This window comes from Perissodus microlepis, chromosome 11 (genome assembly GCF_051167445.1).
Source record: "Perissodus microlepis isolate ML-2025 ecotype Zambia chromosome 11, ASM5116744v1, whole genome shotgun sequence".
NCBI classification, from domain to species: Eukaryota; Metazoa; Chordata; class Actinopteri; order Cichliformes; family Cichlidae; genus Perissodus; species Perissodus microlepis.
This window is the reverse complement of record NC_140471.1, coordinates 541,219-566,585: the sequence shown is the minus strand read 5'-3', so window position 1 is coordinate 566,585 and position 25,367 is coordinate 541,219. Positions and strand designations below refer to the sequence as shown.

Sequence of the window (25,367 nt, the reverse complement as noted above, 5' to 3'; positions counted from 1 at the left end):
AATGATAAGGATCCAAGTGGGTGAAGTTTATGTATTTGCTGTGTTCTCCCCAATTTGTAGTTGGGACAGAGTGTGAAAAACTCTCAAAAGTCCATCCAGTTTAGAAGAAAAACATTGAGTGAAGTGTTTGTTTCATCATCCTTCACAACTCATCCACCAGGTGTCACAAACTGCAGCAGAACAGTACAAAGCATTACTGGATGGCTGCAGCAACCAGAGTTTTACCTACCTTTGGTATTTCTTGACAGCATGAGCGTAATATTTACTGAACAGAGTCGTCTTCTGTAATCTTTTCAGATTCAGACTCAGAACACTGTATTTATCCCCAAGGGGCAATTAGGATACTGACCTTGCCAACCGTACATACAATGAAGCACTCAAAACGTGCGGCTATCCTAAATGGGCGTTCTTAAAGTCAGCAAAGAGGCACAGAAAAGAAGACCAGACACCAGCGAGGGAGGATAAGAAGGATAGACGCAACAACATTGTCATCCCCTATGTAGCCGGTGTATCAGAAAAACTTAGGAGAGTTTTCTCCAAGCATGACATCCCGGTGCATTTCAGACCCAGCAACACGCTCAGACAAAAACTGGTTCACCCGAAAGACAAAACGCCAAAACACAGACTTAACAATGTGGTGTTTGCTGTACAGTGCAGCGAGGAATGCCCAGACCTCTACATTGGAGAGACCAAACAGCCACTTCACAAGCGCATGGCACAACACAGAAGAGCCACCTCCACAGGACAAGACTCAGCAGTCCATCTGCATCTTAAGGATAAAGGACACTCTTTGAGGATGCCAATGTTCACATTTTGGACAGAGAGGACAGATGGTTTGAAAGAGGAGTGAAAGAAGCATCTATGTCCACTGTGAGCGACCATCTTTGAACAGAGGCGGGGGTTTACGACACCAACTCTCTGCCATCTATAATCCAGTTTTGAGATCCCTTCCCAGACGCCTTAACGCCCACTCACATCCTGGGCCATCTGACCTCAGGAATTCGCATGATAAGGTGGGGCCAGGTTTCACAATGAACACACCCGAAACTCTGGCTGATTGGGACCCACACCCAGTTTCACACCTTGGCTCAGGCGATTAGAGGATCATCAGGGGGTCCTTTTGTCCCTCTGTGGGGGGATACTCCCACTAGGTTTATATCTGGGACTCTCCACCATTTGACCTTAGAACTGAAGAAGCTTCTCGGATGAGAGGTGAAACGTCTTCAAGTAACTTAAAGAAGTCCAGACGCTTTTCTTTGCAAGCTCCTTTGACCACATACAATAATATTGACGACTTTTGACATATATGGAAAGAGCCTTCTCTCCGTCTCGAGGCCAGGTGCCGACTCTCACTTATCTCCTGGAGCAGACTGTCCCTTTCACAGGCATACTTTTGCAGCTACAGGCATTTGCAAACTATTATTCGAACTCCTAGCCTAAACATGAGCCCAACTGTTGTCTGTGTGTGTGTGTGTGTGTCGACCTCCAACGCACTCAGCCTCACCCCGCCCGTTGGCGCTTCTGGCCTTTTACCAGACAGAAGCTCTCTGTGATAGGTGTAATAATCATAACTAAGAACATGTGTAATCTATTGAATAAATGCTTTGATGAAATGATAATTAATGTAATGGTAATGATGATGGTTATGAATAGTCGCAGTAAAATATTTCCCTGATCTCCACACTCCTCCTTTTGACCTCTTGACCACAAGAGGTCACCATACGTTCCGCTGTGTCACTCCTCGGCCCAATCAGCTGCTTCCATGTCCATCAATGGCATCATGGGCCCGTGTCACCGTTGCCAGGTCCACTGCCCTCGCTCTGACCCTCTCTACCCGTCCTCTGGCCGAGGGAATGAGACAACAACCTCTGAGACATGAGACAAAGACAAACACCTTTCCCTACTATGCCTCCCACACTTATCTCCTCAATTGGTCTCCTAATTCTTCAGACTTGGTTCAAGCTATCATGTTTGGGACTCTCTAATCAAAAGCGAGCCTGACTTATGGCCTTGGCTCCCTATTTCGTCTACCTTCAACAATGGTGGGAGTAAAGCTCCCGTGGAATGTGCTCTCTGTCTCCTCTACTATCAGAAAAAGCAAGGTCCTGACTCTCTGAAAACAGTATTCTCAGCAACTCAGCAGTATCGTGCATCATAAAACAATATCATTCATTCACAATAAATCAGCAGTCTAATGTAATACAAATCAGTTTAACAAATGTAATAGTTATCACCTTCTTCTAATTCAGGAGAATAATGCAAACTAAAACTACATAATAATTTCACAATCTTTAATCAGGGGCATAACGTGGCATAAGATAATATAATAATCTCACAGTCCCCCTTTGATCTCTTTTAAAGAGATCACTTACACCCTAGACTCCAGGTTTGCGAGGTCCATTTCTTCTTCTTAGTCCTGAGGCCCTCTGTCCCCCTTTAACGGGTGGACCATATGGGATGACCTCTGTGATTGCGCAGTTCAGATGCAAGAAAAACTATGATTACAACAACAATAATAGGTACAGATGACACTTCCATCACTCTCCAGTTCTCCCACAGCTTTATCTCGGTGCTCCAGTTTCCCCAACCTCATTTTGGTGCCACCTTGTACCTTTCAAACGTACTCAGACTAGAACCTCTGTCCAAGAAGCTTTTAACCTTTACTTTATTGCTGCAGCTATCAGTGTTTTCCAGTCGGGTGATTCTCTGCTCTTCTTTCTTCAACCACAGGGGTTAGTCGTTGCACAGATCAGGGGATTATTCTGCCCCGATTTTCAAACAACGATCTGTGTATTCTGGGGTCACAGCTGTGTCCCCCTTTTTACCAAGAGCCTCTCGAACCTCGTTGGTCTGGTGTTCCTGGTTTTTCGCCAACCCCTTCATGGTTATTGCTGTGTTTATGGGATCCATCCTTTTGAGGTGACTAGCTGGAGCCCAAACTGCATGACCCTCGGCCCCAGTTGCTGTCTCGGCAGTCTCCACGTCTATCTCTGCTGCGAAGGATCCTCATATCTCCGTGACCTCGTCTGGTGTCTGTTCCTTTCTCTGTAAGCCAGAAAACCAAAACACCTCTCTGCCTAACCTTGATAATCTAATGTTATTATTCATTGTTCTACTAGTGATTCAAAATTGGTTTGGCATATTCAGAATGTCCCAGGGACTTATTCTCATCATAATTTAAGTGTGTGTAAGCGTGTTTGCATTTAGCCCTCTGCACTCAAAGTCAATACCTGCAATATATCAGTCCGGACCATCACGCCGAACGAAGCTTATGACCTTCAAAAGACTGAGTGCCAACTCATTATGAGCACATTTGCAATGAGTATATGAAAATAAAAATAACCACTTATTTTAGTAAACGAAATCAAAGACAAATTAACCATTTTTACTTCTACCATTTGCCACCTTTTTACAAAAATCATGTGTTTCTTTCAGCTTTCCGTCCTACGATTTCCTCTCCAGTGCGATACTCAGCTTCTCGTGAACACAGGCATTTTATCCTCTAAACGCTATTCAGTTTATTCCAATCATTAATGCTTAAACATGAAAATCATGATTTATACTTCTCACTGGTTCTCTAAAAAAAGTCTTGAGACCACAGCTGGCGCCGGTATGTTAGCCGCATGAAATGATGGTGGTTTTCTTTGGTGCGAACAACTGCATGTCAATTTCACAGCTGATCTAACAGTCGGTCACTCGTCTCTCAATCTCCCGTTGGAGAGCCACAAGCTTCTCCGAGAGGTTATCAGTTTTGCGCTCAAAGAGCAAAGTCTGAGAACTCACGACCGCCATGAGCTTCTTCAAGATCTTATCCGTGCTGCGTTCAATGAGCCCATTTTGAGAAGTCACGACCCGTCCCATTGTTTCAGTCACAGCGGGCAGCCTTGTGGGGTTTTGAACAGCTGATTCCGCTTTCTTTAATCTTCAATAAGCCAGGGCCAAGCCAGCTCCGATCAGCAAGAACCCTTTGCTGCTGTGAATGTCCGTGCTGCTATATTTCAGTATCAGGCTCTAAATGTACAAATGGATCTGAGAAGATTTCCAATCATGTTTCTACTAGATTTACAGTTTGTTTTCATGTCTTCTGACTCAGAAGGTGGAGCAGGTGGAGCTTACAAGGAGTAAGTGCTGATATAGAAGAAGAGTTGTGTTTTAATGAAGCTATTTAGTTAACCAATAATTGTATTGCAGTGAAGCTTCTGTCTGCTGCACTGCAGAGTCCACATTGTACACTGGAAACTCTCAGGTCAGGATCCAAACATCCGCACTGCTGATCATTAAATGGTATTATTGTATAAACAACCAAGCTTTATAGAATTGGCAGGTGAACTTTTCTTTATCTTTGGATTGCTTAGGAGATTCTTAATTACTGTCTGAAGATTTTTTACAGTCACATATTTTGTTTTAATGGTAAAACAGAATTATTGTTCAGTTCAATGAGCAGGTAGCTGTGAGATTCATAATAATGAGGTATATTTGTATTAAAGATGACTAAACTTGAACAGTAGCTGTGTGAGTTACTTTGTTTACTCATGTGTGCTGATGTTGTGAGTAATTTAAAGCTGAAGTAAACTTGTAATGAGTTTAATAGAGTTTCTGAAGTAAGTGTACTTGGAGATATTTATGTGTTTACTAAAGCACAGGAGCAGGAGGCTGTGTGTAGCATAGAGGAACCCAGACCTCAGCTTTGTCTCCTGGGTTTCTGTTGCTGCTGTTACAGTTTCCCCTCATTGTTCCCTTCATCAGTCTCCTCACTGTTTCATCACTAATACTGATACAGAAAACATATTCTTAGTATCATTAGATGCTGAAAGGTGTCATTCTACTAAGTGCAGAGACTGGTATTAATTTAAATAACTAACATTTTGTGATGTCTGAACTGTTTTTCCATGGCAAGTCACTGAATTAGAAATCCCCGGCCCCGCCCACAGTACTGCAGTACTGTGGGCAGGGCCGGGGATTTCTAATTTGATCTTGTTTGAATACTAGCTACATAGGTCGGTGCTACAACAGCTACATTATTTGTATGATCTCTACTGAAGTCTAACACTGAAATAAAAATGGTATCATTGGCTTGTTGTGGCTGTGATAGCTGTTACTAGGAGAGTTTATTTTCAGGATGTTATCAGAACGTGTGTAACTGGAACATCAAAGTTGTTATCGCAGTGCCAAAACTTTGTCTCTGTCCTAAAACTCTTCACTGAGTCCTCAGACTAAGTGTTCGGAGGTGAGCCCACCTACTGTTCCTCAATAACAGGATTGTCATGAAACAGAGCAGAAATGAGCTGAGCTTCTTTTTCTCATCAATGCGTTCACAGTGAGCCACTTCTCTCTGCTCAGTCTGTAACAAATCAAAGTGTTACTGAATGTTGCTATTCAAACTCAAAGCCATGCTTCCTACACCCACATGGTTCAGTCACACAGGAACTGATGGTAAATAATGTTTGTGTTGTGCACATCGTACAGGTCAGCTGCTCCACACAGATCTCAGGTTTACATGCTGGAACATTGATAATGAAGGATTGTTTATTTCATACAGATGTGACATGAACAATAACACATTCATGAAATCCTGTTAGGAACACAAACACTAGTTTAGCTGGAGAGCATATTTGAATGTAGGATAATGTAGGGGATCATCAACAACAATAATAACTAACCACCACCTCACCATTTGGGTTGATAGCTGCATGTTAATTGATGTAGTCATTTTCTTCTTCCTCCATTTCTTCCTTATTCACATCAGATAAAAAGCTGCACAGAGACAGACACTGGACATGTTTAGCCTAGCTTAGTACAAGGACTGGACCCACGGGGGAACCAGCTCCCATTGCTGGATCAAAACATGAAAACAAATCTGAAGTAAAGTTTTATTGAAGTGAACTGTGGTGGTGCCTGGCAGGGAAAAGGGGAATGATATGTCTTATTGTAAATATAATTATGTAAAAGGCTTAAAAAAGGAACAAACTAAAAAGTTTCAGCTTAAAAAATGAAATCAGTTTCAGTTTATGAGCTCTAGGGATGGGTATCGATAAGATTTTCACGATTCCGATTCCATTTTCGATTCTGTTTAACGATTCGATTCTTTATCGATTCTTTATCGATTCTTTTTAAAAAAGGGAGAACACTAAGGTCGATTAGCTTAGAACTTCGTTTTATATCTTCTCTTTGAACAAGATAGAAATTTAGGAGTAACATGGCCTTACAAACCCAACAGTGAGATCTTAAGAGATCCAGCCTACGGCTCTTCAATGGGGTGTCACAGGGTCCCCAGGAAAAAAAATTGTAAATGTAAAATAATAAAATAAATATTCTTCTGTAGCAATAACAAAGTATAACATCAATTATTCAGCAGCAATTACACAAGAATATCCAGTAATGTCCCTGCCTACAATTAAACACATTCACTTACCGAAAATCATCTGCTGTGGCAAATGGGTGCAAACCTTTTACCACAAACTGAGTCACTGCTCGGTGACATTCGTCTATCCTGGCCTGAAAGGAGATGCTACCGGTACCCGCAGCGAGAACTGCCAGCATCTGAGCCAGACTCTGTCTCTCTCATCATGGTCACCTAAATGCACAGTAATGGCAGGTTTTGTAATAAGGCAGATCGCGCTAACATAATATGCACTGTTAGTTGATTATTTACCTGCCGCATTAACGGGAGAGGACGTGCAAACGTTACCGCTGCTGCTGGGTTGAGATTCACGAGTCCGGAGCGGAATTAAAAACATGACATTCATTTAAGGTCATCATGTGTTTTGTGAGCAAATGCTTTTGCATATTCGTAGTGTTTCCTCCCTTAAATGAAATATCTACTTTGCAAGTATTGCAAGTTGCCCTGTTGTCATCCGTTCTCGTAAAGTATAATCAAACTTTTTGAGCGTTTGAGCCGCCGTGTTTCCTGCCAGGTAAATGACGCTCCGCAACGTGGTGACGTCATTCGGGGCGACTGGAATCGATGAGGGAATCGTTTGCAAAAATGGCAAACAATCCCAAGGAATTGAAACAGTGGGAACCGGTTCTCAACAAGAACCGGTTTTCGATACCCATCCCTAATGAGCTCTGTTTTTCTTTACATTTCTAACCTTTTATATTGAAATGAGCTGCTCATTACTGTTTAGATGACCTGCAAAAAACAATACAGAGCACATTGGGCTGAATATGGAGAGGAAGCAGCACAGTCCAGCTTCACTGAAGCCTTAAAGTCTCTGATATGAAATGGGAAATGAAGCAGCCAGAGCTTTTTAATGAGTGGAAATCCACTGTGACTGTGAGCTGCTGCTACAGCCTCCAGATTAGCCAGGAGCTCATCCTGCTCAACATTTTCTCACCAACTTTAATGGAAGTGTGATGTTTTCAGCTGCAGTGATGGTCAGGGTGGCCTCCCTCTCCTCTTCCTCTTTCATTTGTAAAGCCACTTCTGCTGCTTTCATGTGGAAGTCCTGTAGCTGAGTTTGGGAGAGACTAACAGCCTCGGCAGCAGAGGGGAGAAAGGCTGTAACACCACCACTTTACTCTGTTCTACCTGTCACATCATTTTATCAGGAAACCAATATCTGCTTGTTTTACTATGTTTGGCTTGAAGAGCTAAAATGTAAGAAAGTGTGTGCTGGATAATCCGGCCCAGGATGAGACCAAACTGAAATGGGATTAAATGTCTGTCACATATTTGAGCCTCCATAAATAATGAGTAATAACTGGACTCTCATACAGCGAGACAAAGGCTACGTTCATACTGCAGGTATTAATGCTCAATTCTGATTTTTTCATCGAATCCATTTTTTTTGGTCTGGTTGTTCACACTACAAATAAAATGTAATAGCAAACACGCTCTAGTGTGAATGGTTCGCGGCCCGCATGCGCAATAGAGTACGTCACACACAACGCTTTATGGAAGTAAAAATGGGGCTACAGAGCTGGTAGGTGTTGTTGCAGCAGTCTATCAATTTCTTCAGAATTGTCTCCCCATATGCTAATCAAGTCCAATACCTCAGTTTCTGTCCATTAACTCACTCCGTCTCTGGTTTCCGCCGCCATGCTTTCTCATTTGTCTTTTCCGGCGCTGATAATTGGCATCTGTCTTGTGTCAGTGACATAAATGGTAAATGGCCTGTACTTGTGTAGCACTTTACTTAGTCCCTAAGGACCCCAAAGCGCTTCACACTACATTCAGTCATCCACCCATTCACACACACATTCACATACTGGTGATGGCAGCTACATTGTAGCCACAGCCGCCCTGGGGCGCACTGACAGAGGCGAGGCTGCCGGACACCGGCAACCTTCCGATTACAAGACGAACTGCCAACTCTTGAGCAGTAAAAGACGGATTTAATGCGACGTGACCGTTCAAACAGCAGTCGCTTTCTAAAACATCAGATTCAGTACCACATATGAAAGTGACCCGGGTTGGATTTGAAAATATCGGATTTGTGCTGTTCACACTGTCATACCATGATCGGATATGGGTCGCATAGGGTCAAAGAAGTCGGATTTGATGCGCTTTCGCCTGCAGTGTGAACGTAGCCTAAAATGCCTTTAAACATCAGGGTTATCCTGCTGATCCAAGTCCAACACTGAGTTTGTAAAAACATGTTTGTCAATCATTTTGTTTGGTTTCTGAGGAAAATGATTCAATAACTTGCTGCTAATACACAACATTTCATCATATTTCCTCATAACCCTCTTTTGTCTGACCATTTGATCCCATTTGAATTTGCAATAAAGGATCCACAGAGTTTAGTGACAATAATGACAGTAGATGTTTGTGTGAAAGTGCAGGAAGCAAATGAGTGTGTGATGTTCTTTCAGTGTTGCACTTTGTAGACGGTCCCTGAGCACTGGTCTCACAGCCAGCTGCACATAGAGACCAGTGTTGTTAGTCCAGGTCAGAAGATGACTTGTTGGAATGAAAATGAGCTTGTAGTTTGTCTGCTTTAATAATGTGACTGGAAAAAGGTGTTGGACTTCAAATATGTCCATTTCTTTCACACTTCACCTTTAAAAGTGAAGCCTTGTGGTTCCTGGAAGGAAAAACACGACTTTTTCAAGTCTTTTTCCTGTTTTTATGATAAATGTACGACTTTAATGTGAAACATTCAGAGTTTTTTCTCTTGTTTGTTTGAAGCTGCTTCCTGTTGGCTTCAGCTGTTTGGAGTTTCCATTTTCTAAACTTCTACATTCTGAACCTTCTTCAGCTCTGAACAGATGATGAAACACTGAATGATTTCAAGCACTTTGTCTAATAAACGTACATCTTTCATTCTTTATACAGATTGCGTCTCTGTGGATTGTCAGAGATCAGCTGTGATTATCTGGCAGCAGCGCTGAAGTCCAACCCCTCCCATCTGAGAGAGCTGGACCTGAGCTGGAACAAGCTGCAGGATTCAGGAGTGAAGCATCTGTGTGGTTTCCTGGAGAGTCCAGGATGTGGACTTGAAACTCTGAGGTCAGTCAGCATGTTTTAGTTGTGCTGAGATGAATATGATGTGAAAGTTGTGCTGACACTGTGGATCAGTAGGCCGACAGACATCTAAACGGGAAGTCTTGGTCGGCTTTTTGTAGAACTTCTGATCCCTGATCCTCTGAGTCTGACTCAGTAAATAATGAATAATCTTCACTTCACACTTCAATCAGTTCAGATTTCATTAGCACATTAACTTTAGCATAATCCATTTTAATCCAAACACCTTTCTCTTTAAACTCTGTTTGTCAGTCACAGTATATCCAGTACAATCCTCTTTTTCACTGCGTCACACACATTCACAGATCAGAGTGTCCTGTGTGTGCTCTCATTCACTCACACTCACTCTCATATGGCTGAAGTCTGTTTGTACACAGGCTGTCAGCTGGCCTGAGTTAGGCCTGTCTCTAAAATCATTATTTTATTACTTTTATTCTGATTCATCAAAGCCAAACTCAAACATCTTTATATTTACTGATTATGTTCTCATCAATAATTAACAGTCAGTACATTCAGATATGAATCATAATTCAGTGTTTAACATATTATCACAGATGGACTCCACAGGAGATCTCCTTTATGAAGAAACTGTGAACGTTTGTCCAACAGTGGGAAACATTTCAGAGAACATCTCAGAGAATATCTGTGAAGCAGAAACTAAACATAATAATAGAAGAAAAGCCAAATAATGATCCAAATCCTGCTCTGAGACTATCAGACAGTAAAGGCTTCCAAAGACTGCTCCCCTCTCAGACTTACTGCTGGTGCTGTCCACAGATCAGCTGACCTGCTGGGTCTCCATGATCAGCTTTGTTTCTTGGAGATAAAGGCTGAGCCTTTTAGAGCTTCAGTTCTCCAGAGCAGCAGGATGTCTGAGGTCTGCAGAAACACAAAAACACAGCAGCTAAAAATAGTTGTTCAAAGAAAACGAGGTGGGAGCTGCTGATTCCTGAGCTTTGATACTGGATTAGCTTCAGTAGTTATTCCCATCACTGCTGTGGGAGCTACATTTAGTCACAGCTGATTGTCTTCTTTGAACAATCACAATGACTAATGTTATAAAAACAAGTACACAAAGAACCAATGAGAGTGTAGAACAGGATAAAGAGCTCCTGTGATGGTGGCAAAGAAATGAGCAGCAGACGGCCGTCTACATGTTGTAGTGGTTTACAGTCACCAGGGGCGCCGTCACGGCCACACAGTCAGTGGGCTGCTCTGCTTGTGCTGTTGTTGGTGAAGCTGAAGTGAAAGCGAGTGTTAAAACAATGAAAAGTGTCCACTGCAGCCTCCATCTGAGCTTCTCATGTTCTTCTTCTTTGATCCTCCATGTTTGTGCTGAACGCTGCTGTCGCTCTCTTCCCTGTTCCTGCCCACTTTCTAACCAATCAGCATTGGAGCGTGCACAGCGTCGTCCACACTGAGCTTTGTTGTGAGCACGTGGACTCGTCTGCAGAACATTTCCAGCACAATAACCAGCTGTGCATGCGCCCCAAGCAGCAGCTTCAAGCTCACCTCAAAGAAGTTTAACAGGAAGGACGACTCAGACATCATCCAGCTGTGACCGTGTCCACAGCAGAGTGTCACCGAGGCTTAATGCTAACACGCACACATGAAGCTAATACCACCACGAGCAGCTGCTCAGTGGATTTGGAGGACAAATGTCTGCAGCTTCTCACAGGCAGTATGCAGAATGTGGATCTCCACAAAGACTGTGGAGAGCTCGTCCCACACTCTAAATCCACACTTGTCTGCACAAAACTTCTCACACGTTCCCGTCACAAGTGTCTTCTAAGTGAAGCTACCAGGTTCAGGTCCAGCTCTGTTTATCTGGAGCTGCAGTAGATGATCCATCCTCACAAAGCAACACAGACACCAGATATGCAAACACAGCATCATACAACACAACCAAGAGATCAAAAGAACTCTCTCTGCATTTCTGTGGCTGATGCTGCTGGAAGGAAGCTGTTTGAAACCTTGTTGTTCTGCACTTTGGGACCTGAAGAGGAAACTGAAGCTCTGTGCAGAGGGTTCAATGGAAGCAGCCAAGCGCTGTAAGTGTCTGCTGTACAGGGATGATGGTTCAGCTGTGGCTCAGCACAGTTTCACGGTGTGACTCAATAAAAAGCAGCAGGAACTCAAAGCATGATGCTTTCATCAGTGTGGAAATAAGAAAGTTTCCTGTAACGTGATAGACGCTGGAGATCTTTCACTCACAGCTTTACAGTTTCAGCTTCAAACTTCAGCTTTTTTGTGAAGCTTTAGTGTAGAGCCTTCACCACAGTCTCACTGTGACCTCCTGAACTGGGAGTTTGTTTTGTTTTAGACTCTGATGTTTCTTCTTCAGTTTTTTTTAAATTTCACACAGTAAAACGTGATAACTTTTCCTGTTTTTATGATAAATGTACGACTTTAATGTGAAACATTCAGAGTTTTTTCTCTTGTTTGTTTGAAGCTGCTTCCTGTTGGCTTCAGCTGTTTGGAGTTTCCATTTTCTAAACTTCTACATTCTGAACCTTCTTCAGCTCTGAACAGATGATGAAACACTGAATGATTTCAAGCTCACACTTTGTCTAATAAACGTACATCTTTCATTCTTTATACAGATTGCGTCTCTGTGGATTGTCAGAGATCAGCTGTGATTATCTGGCAGCAGCGCTGAAGTCCAACCCCTCCCATCTGAGAGAGCTGGACCTGAGCTACAACAACAACCTGCAGGATTCAGGAGTGAAGCATCTGTGTGGTTTCCTGGAGAGTCCAGGATGTGGACTTGAAACTCTGAGGTCAGTCAGCATGTTTTAGTTGTGCTGAGATGAATATGATGTGAAAGTTGTGCTGACACTGTGGATCAGTAGGCCCACACACTTCCAGCCCTGTAGATGTGTTCCTGAGCAGTGTTCATGGAAATAATCCAGAGAGCAGGATTCCTTGATGAATGTCACATCTTCTTAAAGTTATAATCCACAGGGAAAACTTTGAAACTGTCAATCTGATATCTAGTCAGCCAATCAGGTGTTTACATGACATTCACTGATCTTCAGCTTCACCTTATTATCAGTCTCTCTCTCTTTCACATCTGAATAATCTTCACTTCACATTTCAGTCAGTTCAGATTTCATTAGCACGTTCACTTTAGCATAATCCGTTTTTACCCTTTAAGACCGGTCGGAGCGGGCACGCTCCATTTTGCGTAACTATTTTTAATCCCTGTAGGACCGGAACCACGTAAGCTAGAGCTTTTTATTTTATTTATTTATTTATTTTTTGCATATGAAACCGGAGGAGTTGTACTTACATCTTATACCATCAGCTTGTCCTCGGTCACGGTTTCCTTCCACATATAGCTTTGCAAAAATTGCATAAAAAGCACTTGCAGCAACAAAAACATAATATTCCAGAAACACGCTTTGCCGATCCGATCAGCTGTTCGTAACACTTCCTACGTTGGAGTAGACGTCAGTGCGAACTATCGCATGTCCACCATTACCTGCCCGAAACTGGAAGTGATATCATTTTTGTGGAAAATGTAGGGTTTTTGGGTTTTTTTGTTTTTGTTTTTTTACCTCCAGGGCCTTATAAGCCTATACTTGTGTTTTTAAAAGTTATTTTTTACTTTATGACTTTCTGTCTCGTTTCTGTGATGCTTAGAACTCAAACTGCACTGCTGGAAATAGTTTATTTTGATGCACATGCTGGGGTTTTTTTGCAAATTTGGATTATATTTATTTCCATTTTTTCTGCAGTATATAGAAATTGGCATATTTCAAAAATAAAACTACGAAGACACTCAAAATAAATGTGCTGTTGTTGTAAACTATTTTTTGCAACTTTTTTGTATTTACAATGTTGAGGGATAAACCTCTTAAATTTCTCTAACTAGAAGTATATGTAAAAAACAAAACAAAAAAGATTTTCAATTTTTTTGTAGTTTATTGCACTTTTTTGCAATTTATGTAGTTACTATGGACTTAATGCATACATATTATTAAATTTGGGTTATAAGGGTTGTATTGATGTATAGCAACTTGAAATGCTCTCAAAAATGGCACCACAGCATGTGAAAATATAAAGATAAGCTCTAGTGGACTTGGTTCTATGGTAGGTCTTAAAGGGTTTCTCTTTAAACTCTGTTTGTCAGTCACAGTATATCCAGTACAATCCTCTTTTTCACTGAGTCACACATATTTAGAGATCAGAGTGTCCTGTGTGTGCTCTCATTCACTCACACTCACTCTCATATGGCTGAAGTCTGTTTGTACACAGGCTAACCTCAAGAAATTACATGATAGGGTGGAGCTAGGTTTCACAATGAGCTCTCCGCAACCTTGGCTGATTGTGACCTACACCCATTTTCACACCTTGGCTCGTGTGATTAGGTAGAGGATCAACAGGGGGGTTCATGACCAATGTTCCCTCTATTGTTTCATGTGTCTGAGCGAACACACAAACTCCCTGAGCGTCCCTTGGACCACTGTGAGCGACATCAGACGTGTGCACTGTGGTGATGCCAGCATCGAATCCATCCAAGTTACATGATTTATTAAAATCAAATCAAATTACAGCATTTACATTTATGTTAGACTACTTTTAATTAACTACTTTAGCCCACTTACAATGAAAATGTAAAAAAAATCTAGTCATTGACATGTTAAGACTATTGGAAGTAAATATAACTTGAACTCCAATTTCTGTCACAGAACACAGAGTGTTCAGGTAACAAGTCCCCAAAGCAGACTCAGCACACCGCAGCTCAGAACTATGTACAAGTTTTTATTGAACTGAAGAATCTTTTAACAACGTTAAGGAAACGAAAAACTAAGGCTCATGCCACGGGGGGAAAACGAGGAGCGTGGAGCCCAGGAGCACCGTAATCGGGACCGTGGGGAAACTGCAACAGAAAGGGGAGACACAGTTAACAGCACGCAGATTATCAAGAAATGAACAGCTAGACTTCATAAGTTGCCGAGGCTTACAGGTGGAGCAGGACCGTGGAGCTTGGAGGGGAGAGGTGCCCATGAAGGGAATCCTAGGGAGGGAGGCAGTCAGGCAGGAGGACAGGCAGGCCACAGGCTTCCACGCCGAATGCTGGTCACACTGGGAGGAGACTTACAGACTGGCGAGGAGAAGCCGTCAGAGCTGGCTGAAGTAGTCCTCCGGTGATTGCCTCAGATGAGACGCAGGTGATTTGAAGGCGGCCCAGCCCGAGGGTGTGGCCACCGCAGCCTCCCACGGCTCCCTGGATGCCGAGCCACGGGCCGTGACAATTTCGAAAACACAACTTTCTTTCTTTTTTCTTTTTATAAAGCTCTGACTTGTATTATGAATCTGTGGTCTGGGAGAGAGTTTGTAACTCTCTGTCTGCAAAATACAGGATATAATGACCAATGCTGGGCAATTAAGTATATAGTTACTTCTTCAAAAAAGTAACTGAGTTTAGCAAACAACAAAGTTTTTTGCAGCTATTTTTTTAAATGCAGCCAAGGTGTTTTTAAATAAATATTTCAAACTATTTACAGAACAATCAGCTGTTCTGCATCAAATCTGAAATTATTTGTGCCACTCCAAAAATAATTTCTGTCCACTATGAGATAAAGGAGAACAACAGCCTGATACCTGCAGGCCTGACAGCAGCAGATGTATCACTGCTGTAACACCTGTAACATTCAGCAGTCGCCTCATTGTTCTGACACACACAACAAAACTACTGACTACACTACACACTAACTACACAAGATTTGAGCTAAACGTTGCAAATCTCTCACATCTCAAACACGCCGTCACTCCTAAAACTTCCCCCCGTTTCTTAACAACTAGATGCCAAGTTGCCATATCATTTTTTTGATTGGTCGACATGGTACTTTTTTGGATGAATAGGAAAGGGGCAGCAGGGTTGTTTTTGCTCACAGGCTTTCGAGCTTTTTTTCTTATAAAACGCCGTTTTTACCGTTTCTTCCCGCAGTAAATATAAACAACGATAGTATTCAGGAAGAAAACCAAACATTGCATTTCTTTTTATCACAACTCTTGTTTTACGTGGCCGATCAACACAATTTACTAACTGCTATAAAGTCCACACTTTTCCCGTCAATTGTTCCGTCTGTCCTGCTCACATCTCCAATGGTTGTACACGTTGTCATTAACGTGGCTTCACTCCACATCAGCCGCTTTGCTCGCTAAAACACTGACTAACACAGCAAAACAGAATTGTTAAAGTATTAATTTTAATTTCAATTCAGGTTAGATTTTTTTTTGTGCGCAACACAGATTTTCTGTGCACAGAGACCGTGCCAGCAGTGCACCATTGCGCACGTGCGCAGCTTAGAGGGAACACTGTTCATGACCCCCTTGGCGGACTCTCCCACAGGGCTTAAATCTGGGACTCTCCACCATTTGACCCTAGAAATAAAGAAGCTTCTTGGATGAGAGGTGAAACGTCTTCAAGCAACTTAAAGAAGTCCAGATGCCTTTTTTTCTAAGTTCTTTAGATGACTGCGAACCTTCACAGACACTTCATCAGTGTCACTCTCAGAGCTATCAGCCCTTTCCTAAAATCGCAAAGCTCTTCATTGAAATCAAAGATATCTAAGCTGGAATCAAATGAGTCCAAGTCTTCTGCTGATTCAGCATCACATTCATCTTTTGTCCTTGCTCTGCATCCCCACCATGGACTTCATTCCTTTCCAAGCCAGCCTTGAGTGTCCTTTATTCAACTTGTGCTCTGCTTTACTTTTAGACCTGATTTTAGCTGCTTTATCTCTCTTTCAACAAGTTTCTTTGCCTCAATCTTTTTCTTCTCTTCCTCATAACAAGACAGTTTCTTCTGACTGAGAAGATGTTTGAGTGATTTACTAATCCAGGGCTGATTTTTGGGGAAAATAGTTCCTGTTTTCAAAGTAATCCCCATTTTCCCCAGAAAGAAATGTAAGTAGAAATAAATGATCTAAGTGAGAACATGAGCCTTTAAAAAGTCTCTTCTGAGGCTGCTGCCAGTGGTCAAAGCCTCCAACAAAACTCTGTAAGTAAATATGTGATCATAGCTTTAGTTTTTAAATGTTTATTCTAGTTAACACAGATCAGGTGGGAACAACTCAAATAAAATATCAAAAATATTAAGTGGTCATCGGTACTCAGTTTGTTCAATACTGAATACATTGGAGCACAAATTATATTTCTGGGTGTAACTGTTACCAAAGTGCAATTTAGACCTGGCCTGTGATTGTTATCTAAGTGATAATCATCAATTCTACTAAAACGAATACAAAATAAAGAAATTTGATTGATATCAAAAGCACACTGAACAATTCAGTGTTGTTTTACTGCTGTTCTCTCTTCACTTCTTCTCCTCTGATTCTCTCCACATGTTGCTCTGCATCAGTGCTCAGTTTCCTGACAAAAACAAGATTAAATATTGCTAAATATAATAGTATCTCATTACACTTCAACATAAGTGTTTTATTTTTGTAATTGTTTATCTGTTATTTTTCAGACTGAGTCACTGTGACCTGTCAGAGAGAAGCTGTGAAGCTCTGGCCTCAGGTCTCAGCTCTCAGACCTCTAATCTGAGACAGCTGGACCTGAGTAACATCAACCTGAAGGATTCAGGCGTGAAGCTTCTGTCTGAAGGACTGAAGAGTCCACACTGTACACTGGAAACTCTCAGGTGAGATCAAGCATTTTTCTTTCATCAACTGACAGAATTAGCAGATTAATAATAAGGCAGTCCTCTAATAAGAGGAGAAGTGGAGGTGTTTTGAAGGGCAACATACTCTTATGTTAACAAGACAGGGAGTAGTTCCTGGGAACTGCTTCCTTTGTTATTGTCTAAGTAGAAACATGATGGTAAAACAGTGATGAGTTTGCAGAGGTGAATCCACAGCACACAACACAACAATGCTGTTGCGTGCTGAAAGCAGACTTCTCACAGATTCTGAGACTGCAGGTTTTATCACTGTCCAACCAAAATTCACTGAACCAGCAGTAAATGAACGTCCAAAACTACGCTTCATGTTTAAAAAACAGATGATCAGGGGGATTTGTGTTTACATCTTTTTTGTGTAATCTGTTCACCTGCTGTTTCAGCTGTTTGGTGGTTGTTGAGATGGTTTTGTGAACTTTTAGCTGAGATTCTGATATTTCTGTAGATGCCACACATGTCTAATTACTTTGTATAGCATGAATGGCCATAACGAGGTTTTTAACAGTAAGAAAAGTTGTAAAACTTGAGAAAATATAGTTAAAAGTCCAAAACCTTCCACGTCTGGTCGCTTGTGGTAAGGAGCAGATCAAACGAGTAAAGAATTACGTTATAATTATAAATGGTTTCAACAGCACATTCAGGTCTGTGAGACTCATTCAGACACTGAGCCATGGCTCTGTGCTATATGCACATATTTCTGCATCTCTGCCATTCAGACACACTTTATATATAGTTTATTTTATGTAGTATTCAATACTGAACTGTACATTTAGTCTTTTTAAAGGCAGCAATTTGTATTCAGTGTTTTCATAAAAGCCTTATTTTTATCCATTTACTGCTATTAGGAAGAACACGTGAGGTTTAAGACCTGGACGAGTTTGAAACCTTTTGTCCTCCACAATGGAAAATGGGTGGAAATAAAAATGGGTATCACTTTAGCCAGCTCCTAATTTTATCAGTTCTACTCTCAGCATCTCCTATATATCTCCTATATAACTTTTGCACTCAGCTTTGTGGTCTCCAATATGGTAATGGCCTGTATTTGTATAGTGCTTTACTAGTCCCTAAGGACCCCAAAGCCCTTTACACATCCAATCATCCACCCGTTCACACACACATTCACACACTGGTGATGGCAGCTACATTGTAGCCACAGCCACCCTGGGCGCACTGACAGAGGTCAGGCTGCCGAACACTGGCGCCACCAGGCCCTCTGACCACCACCAGTAGGCAACGGGTGAAGTGTCTTGCCCAAGGACACAACGACCGAGACTGTCCAAGCCGGGGCTCGAACCGGCAACCATCACTGAATATCACTGAAATGCAGCCAGATGCTGCTCATTTTGCCTTTTCACTCTTTCCTGACACGCTTGCATTTCGATACAGCTCCCCATTTCACTGTGTACCTGGTCTCTACCACTACCCTTGCTGTCTATGGGACATTTCCGTCTTCTTTCACATAATGGTATGATCCCAGTCTGCCTCTTAAAGTGTTTGGCCATCAGAATAAAATCTCAGCCGTGCTCACATTGATTATCAGCAAGCCTGAAAATTCATCAATATTTGACATATGAAATTATCTCAAGGATCTGGATCTGGCCCACGGGCCATATGTTTGACACCCCTGGTTTACACAGTTTGGTATTCAATGTACAAGCGAGTTAGCTCTCAGCTAACTAGCAGACAAGCTAACTGCTGGGACTGCGTCTTTCTAACAAGAGCGTCAGACACTCAGACTGGTTTCCTTTGTGGATGATGATGTATTCTCACACTGATCCTTCATGCTGATGCTGCCATCCACCCACTGCTCCTGGATTCCTCATCATCATCTCCATCAGCCCTCACAATACTCCACCTTCATCAGCTTCATGTTCAGGAGCCTGGATGGACAGTAATTCTTTCCATGGGTTATGGTGGGACATTGAGAGCTGAAGTCAAACAGAAGTGAGAAATGAAAGACTGATTCATTTCTATTTAGTCTTGTGATGTGCAGCTTTGTTCAGAGCATTAAGGCCCAGCAAAGATTACTGAGGTCATAGAGTCACTGATGAAACCTGTGTGCTTATAGAAACTGAAACCAGATGAACCAGAATAGAAGGACATTAAAATGAAGTGTCAGCTGCACAAAGGCAAAGCTATTCAGTTGTTGGTGTGAGTTATTTAAATGGAGGATGGAGTCAGACTTTAAGCTGCTGGACTCAGTCACTATATCCTGTTCTCATAGAACCTGGATACACAGACTCACCTGTGACACAGTGACACACAGTGTAGGCTACACACACATTAGAAAGTGGATCAGTCACACTTGTACAATCATTTGTTGTGCTGGGAAACCATGAACACTTTGAATCACATTAATGGCTTTGTTACAGCAACATTCAATCATGAGTTCAAAAGTAGTGTATTGTGTACTTATTTTAATAGTACTGCAGTATGAGAAGTGCAACATTCAGTGTGCAGAAACAAATCAGGTGCTTTCTAACAGCAGTGTTCCCTTTAACACAGTAGCAGTTCAAATATTTCTGTCAGTCTGAGCTGAAACATGAATCTAATCCAATCAAATATCAAATCAAAGTTCTTTGCCTCTGCCAGGACGTTAACATTTGATCTACACTGTTAGACTTTTCATCGCCACTTTACGGAACCATGAAATCCATTATTTTCTCAGATGGTTGTACAAACAATAACGATATTGTGTCATATCCATATCATGGCAGACAACATGTGCTCAAGTGTTGGGTTTTCGTAGTTACATTTTGTAGGGTCTTAAACCTACAATGTGAAGTGCCTTGGCATTCATTTTGCTGGCACCATACAAATAAACTGAATTGTAATGAATATAATATCAAGCTCCACACGTCTGCCTTAATATACACTTTGTCCAAAATACTGGCTCACACGACCAAATCAATGCACAAAGCAGGGTCCACAACAACATGGATGAGCGTGTGTGGTGTGAAGGAACTTGACTGACCTGCACTGAACCCTGATCTTGCTTTGTGGACTGAGTTCATTGATTTGTAGGGTGAGCCAATACATGTGACAATTAAAGTGTAAGTAGCTGAAATAATTTTTAACAAACGGGTAAAAGAAGTAAAAAAAATCAAAACTGTTGCACTCAAAAAACCTACTGGACAGAGACAGCGTCTTGCAAGATGGCGAGAGAGCTTGTCTTCATTGTTGCTCGTCTTGTGTAAATGTCCAGAAAGCATGAGCCATGGATCATCTGTGGAGACATGGTTAACAACACATTGGTCACTTAAATTATACAAGAAATTCACTAAAAATGGCAAAAACAGTTACCTAATTTGAAGTTCTCCACTCAAATTCAGTAAGTCGCTGGAGGAAAGTTGTGACATGAGGGTTAATCGCTTCACAGTGGTCCCAGCCTTTCTGCTTGTCCCAACCTTGGAGGTACATTTTGTTCCCTCTTCAGGAGGGATAATAAATAGTAACATACAGTAACATTGAGTTGTAATTTGAAATAATGAGTTACTTAGGGATAATTTATTCATCATCTATCACTATTAGCTAACTGTTCAAACATACCTCTGAATTAGTTCCAATGTTGCACACGCTGACTCCTGGTATTCCAGGTTCAATACATAGAATGAACCAAAGAAGACTGACATTGCATCAGCAAAGATGTTCTCTTTGTCCAGCTCAACAATTACACGCCCCTCTGCACTCACCATCCAGCAGGTGGCGGTCATTGAACTTTGTCCTTAAATGTATAGGGGCAACATGTTGTCATTATGCAACATAAAATAATTTCAATACTTCACTTCTTCACACTGTCTAGATAGTCATAAAGCAAATAGCTACGTACAGTTAATTATTAATGGCCTTATGTACATAAGTCTGTTTTAACATATTATAATTGTACATAATTGGGAATTATTCTGCACATTAAACACACCTAACAAAGAGTCAGCCCAGTTAAATTACCGGAGATGAATCAACTGTATGGTTATTTTGGAGTTTATAGTTTGTGCTGCTGTTAGACTTTACAGTATTGACGTCAGTATTTCTGCTGTTGGTGTAGCTAGACTACTACGTTGATCAGTAATATGTAATGTGAAATATGATATTGTTACTTTGCTGGATTCACTGAGACACATGTCCAACAACCTTGGTTTGTAAAGGAAATTACAGAAATTTGAGCTAACAAAACAGAGACTGGATACCTGTGTCCACGAAAAGCTCCTGTGCCAAACAGAAATTTTAATATGGTCTAATCAGCTCCATTTCATGAATGACTTCTTACCAAGCATAATCAGCCTTGGGGTGCTTGGTAGGTTGCTCTCTGCTTCAAGGGACATCCTGCTAGATGTTTCCTGCCAGAAAAAGAACCAAGACATTTTATGTAACAAATAAAAAAATATAACAGGACAGCAAGCAACAGCATTAAACATAGAGCTGTATGAAAGAAGCTTACATCTGCTAAGACAAAGAGGGAGTCTTCATCTTCCTTGTAATACTTCATCATGAGAAGTATGGCTGCTGTGCCAACCTTGTTGTTGGTCAAAACTCCCTCACTTTCTATCTGCTGGATGAGTGTCCTTATACCAAGGTTCCGTTTGAGCTTCTGGCTGGAGAAATTGTTAATAATCCTTCCGCCTTTGGTTATGAGGGCCTGACCTAAGCGCTCACTGATATCGATGCCTGTGAGTTTGTAAAAGTGGTTCGAAAGACCTTTCCGAGTAAACAAGAATGGCCACTGCTCCTGAATTTCAGCTACTGAAAGTGAGGGACAACTGTTGATAAGCTGCCGCTGAGAAATACCGTATTTCCCGGACTACAAAGCGCACCTGAATATTAGCCGCACAAGCTAAAATCAGGGGAAAATCCTGTTTTGTACATACATTAGCCGCAACTGACTAAAAGCCGCAGGTGTTTCAATGTTGACTTATCATATGTAAAAGAATATGCACAAAGGGAATTGTCAGGAAAGAGATGGCTGTTTGGAGACACGCCCCTTTTATTAATATTTTGAAAAACAAGTTACGGGTACATATTTGCACAACTTTTTAGGTATATGTACAAGTAGCGGTAATTACAAGTACGAAACATGTACTGTGCTTCATAAACGAGTAACAAATGTAGTACATAACAATAACCTACAGCACACCAGAAAAATAGATTCGGCCTACCTTTTAGGCTCAGGTGCAGCGACACGGCTTTAACAAGAAGAAACGTCAGTCATTCACCATCATCTTTCTCTTCTTCCTGCACTAAAACCACCAAAGTCCTCTTCTCCAGTGTCGGATACGAACAGGCTCAGGATGCTTTGTCATCCACTCTCAGCTCCTTTCCTTCGTTGTCACTTTCAAAACCAAACAAATCCTCGTTGTCAGTGTCAGAGGCGAACAGCCTCAGAAGGGCCGTGGCGGTGTCCTCCTCTCCATCATGCAGCAGTCCAGCCCTTTGAAATCCGTTGGTGATCATGGATGTTTTCACACTTTTCCACGCTGTCAGATTCCACCGGTGGAGTTGAGCATAACTTGCTTTTCGCAAGTTTATCGCCGCTCGTCATCCACGCCTCCTGCTGAACGCATAGCGCTACTTTGAAGTTTGTTTTTCGCGCTACTTGTACGGCACTACGTTGCCTGGCGGACGGGCATGTGATCAGACACACAGTATCGGGGTTCAAGAGTGGTATGTTGGTCACATGTCCATGCCTTCCGCCAGGCAACGTAGTGCCGCACAACAGCGAAACAAACAAAACAAATCGTCTTACGATATGACAAAAATCATGGACAATCCATAGAAAAGCTGCACCTGACTAAAAGCCGCAGGGTTCAAAGCTTGTGCAAAAAGTAGCGGCTTATAGCCCGACAATTACGGTATATGTGAGGCACATTCAATTCAATTCAATTCAATTTTATTTATATAGCGCCAAATCACAACAAAAGTCGCCTCAAGGCGCTTCATAGATACAGAGAAAAACCCAACAATCATATGACCCCCTATGAGCAAGCACTTTGGCGACAGTGGGAAGGAAAAACTCCCTTTAACAGGAAGAAACCTCCAGCAGAACCAGGCTCAGGGAGGGGCGGGGCCATCTGCTGTGATTGGTTGGGGTGAGAGAAGGAAGACAGGATAAAGACATGCTGTGGAAGAGAGACAGAGGTTAATAACAGATATGATTCAATGCAGAGAGGTCTATTAATACATAGTGAGTGAGAAAGGTGACTGGAAAGGAAAAACTCAATACATCATGGGAATCCCCCGGCAGCCTACGTCTATTGCAGCATAACTAAGGGAGGATTCAGGGTCACCTGGTCCAACCCTAACTATATGCTTTAGCAAACAGGAAAGTTTGAAGCCTAATCTTAAAAGTAGAGATAGTGTCTGTCTCCTGAATCCAAACTGGAAGCTGGTTCCACAGAAGAGGGGCCTGAAAACTGAAGGCTCTGCCTCCCATTCTACTTTTAAATACTCTAGGAACAACAAGTAGGCCTGCAGAGCGAGAGCGAAGTGCTCTAATAGGCTGATATGGTACTACAAGGTCATTAAGATAAGATGGGGCCTGATTATTTAAGACCTTGTATGTGAGGAGCAGGATTTTGAATTCTGGATTCAACAGGAAGCCAATGAAGGGAAGCCAAAACAGGAGAAATCTGCTCTCTCTTTCTAGTCCCTGTCAGGACTCTTGCTGCAGCATTTTGGATTAGCTGAAGGCTTTTCAGTGAGTTTTTAGGACTTCCTGATAATAATGAATTACAGTCGTCCAGCCTGGAAGTAATAAATGCATGAACTAGTTTTTCAGCGTCACTCTGAGACAGGATATTTCTAACTTTAGAGATGTTGCACAAATGGAAGAAAGCAGTCTTACATATTTGTTTAATATGTGCGTTGAAGGACATGTCCTGGTCAAAAATGACTCCAAGGTTCTTCACAGCATTACTGGAGGCCAAGGTAATGCCATCCAGAGTATGAATCTGCTTAGATACCATATTTCTAAGATTTTCAGGGCTAGTACAATAACCTCAGTTTGATCTGAATTAAGAAGCAGAAAGTTAGCGGCCATCCAGGTCTTTATGTCTTTAAGACATTCCTGCAGTTTAACTAATTGGTGTGTGTTATCTGGCTTCATGGACAGATAGAGCTGGGTGTCATCTGCATAGCAGTGTAAATGTATGCTATGTCTTCTAATGATGCTGCCTAAGGGAAGCATGTATAATGTAAACAGAATTGGTCCTAGCACTGAACCCTGTGGAACTCCATAATTAACCTCAGTGTGTGAAGAGGACTCTCCATTTACATGCACAAATTGGAGTCTATTAGATAGATATGATACAAACCACTGCAGCACAGTACCTGTAATACCTACTGCATGTTCTAGTCGCTCTAATAGGATATTATGGTCGACAGTATCGAATGCTGCACTGAGGTCTAGCAGGACAAGCACAGAGATGAGTCCACTGTCAGAGGCCATAAGAAGATCATTTGTAACCTTCACTAAAGCTGTTTCTGTGCTGTGATGAGCTCTGAAACCTGACATGAAGTCATCAGGTCTCTCCACAGCTCCAGGTCCTTCTGAATTAAAAATTGTTAACAGGATTTGTTTCTTTCCCTCTAAAGAAGCTTGCATTTCCCCCTCAGGAAGTTCAACTGGCTGCCAATTTATACAACCATAGCTATCAACAAGGCATCTAACTTTTTTATGTGAGGTTGCATTACTGTTGGGACTGCAGTCTTCCTCATTCCTGGTTCTCTTTGTTTGACGAAGTCTATGTGTTGTATTATCTTGATTAACATGTTCAACTCTAGACTTGATGCTTGTTAGTAGTGAATAATGTCCACAACCCAGTCTTTCTCCCTTTTCAGTAAAATCTGCAAATGTTTGAGGGTATCTGTTTACAATGATCTTAGCAACCTCTTCACAAGATGCACGTTTAGGGTTTCTGCAGTGAACTTGCATGGCCTCCACAACAATTCTAACCATACTTCTCCTGTCCTCTGGATGACCTCTGTCTCCTCTTGTGATTGCATGCGAGAGTTGGAGTGGAAATCTTTCCCAAGCTCCAGAGTAATGGTGTCATTCAAATTCTTTGGTCTGCCATCTAAAAAAAAGAGAGAGAGATCATTGGAAAAGCAACTTTATATGGCTATTTCAACAAATATGTCCTCATTAAAAGATGAACCCTGCAATTAGGATTGAGTACTAACAGAAAGGCAGTTTTGGGGGACCTTGTCTGA

General features: G+C 41.8%; 2 protein-coding genes across 4 annotated transcripts in view; one reads left to right on the top strand and one right to left on the bottom strand.

Annotated features, from left to right (window-relative positions):
- LOC146377003 (NACHT, LRR and PYD domains-containing protein 12-like) overlaps nucleotides 1–25,367 on the top strand; it is a 554,927-nt gene that overhangs the window by 485,009 nt on the left and 44,551 nt on the right. For all 3 annotated transcript variants that reach the window (XM_084944978.1, XM_084944977.1, XM_084944980.1), the window contains exons 7-9: nucleotides 9,281–9,454; nucleotides 12,073–12,249; nucleotides 16,953–17,126. In XM_084944978.1, the coding sequence (XP_084801104.1) occupies nucleotides 9,281–9,454; nucleotides 12,073–12,249; nucleotides 16,953–17,126 (525 nt within the window). The remainder of the gene's footprint in view (nucleotides 1–9,280; nucleotides 9,455–12,072; nucleotides 12,250–16,952; nucleotides 17,127–25,367) is intronic.
- Nucleotides 19,071–25,113, bottom strand: LOC146377004 (uncharacterized). Its single transcript, XM_084944258.1, has 4 exons — nucleotides 24,691–25,113; nucleotides 21,601–21,936; nucleotides 21,430–21,499; nucleotides 19,071–19,090 (listed from the first exon to the last, which is right to left on the bottom strand). Exons 1-4 carry the CDS (start codon nucleotides 25,111–25,113, stop codon nucleotides 19,071–19,073), a joined length of 849 nt encoding a protein of 282 aa, XP_084800384.1.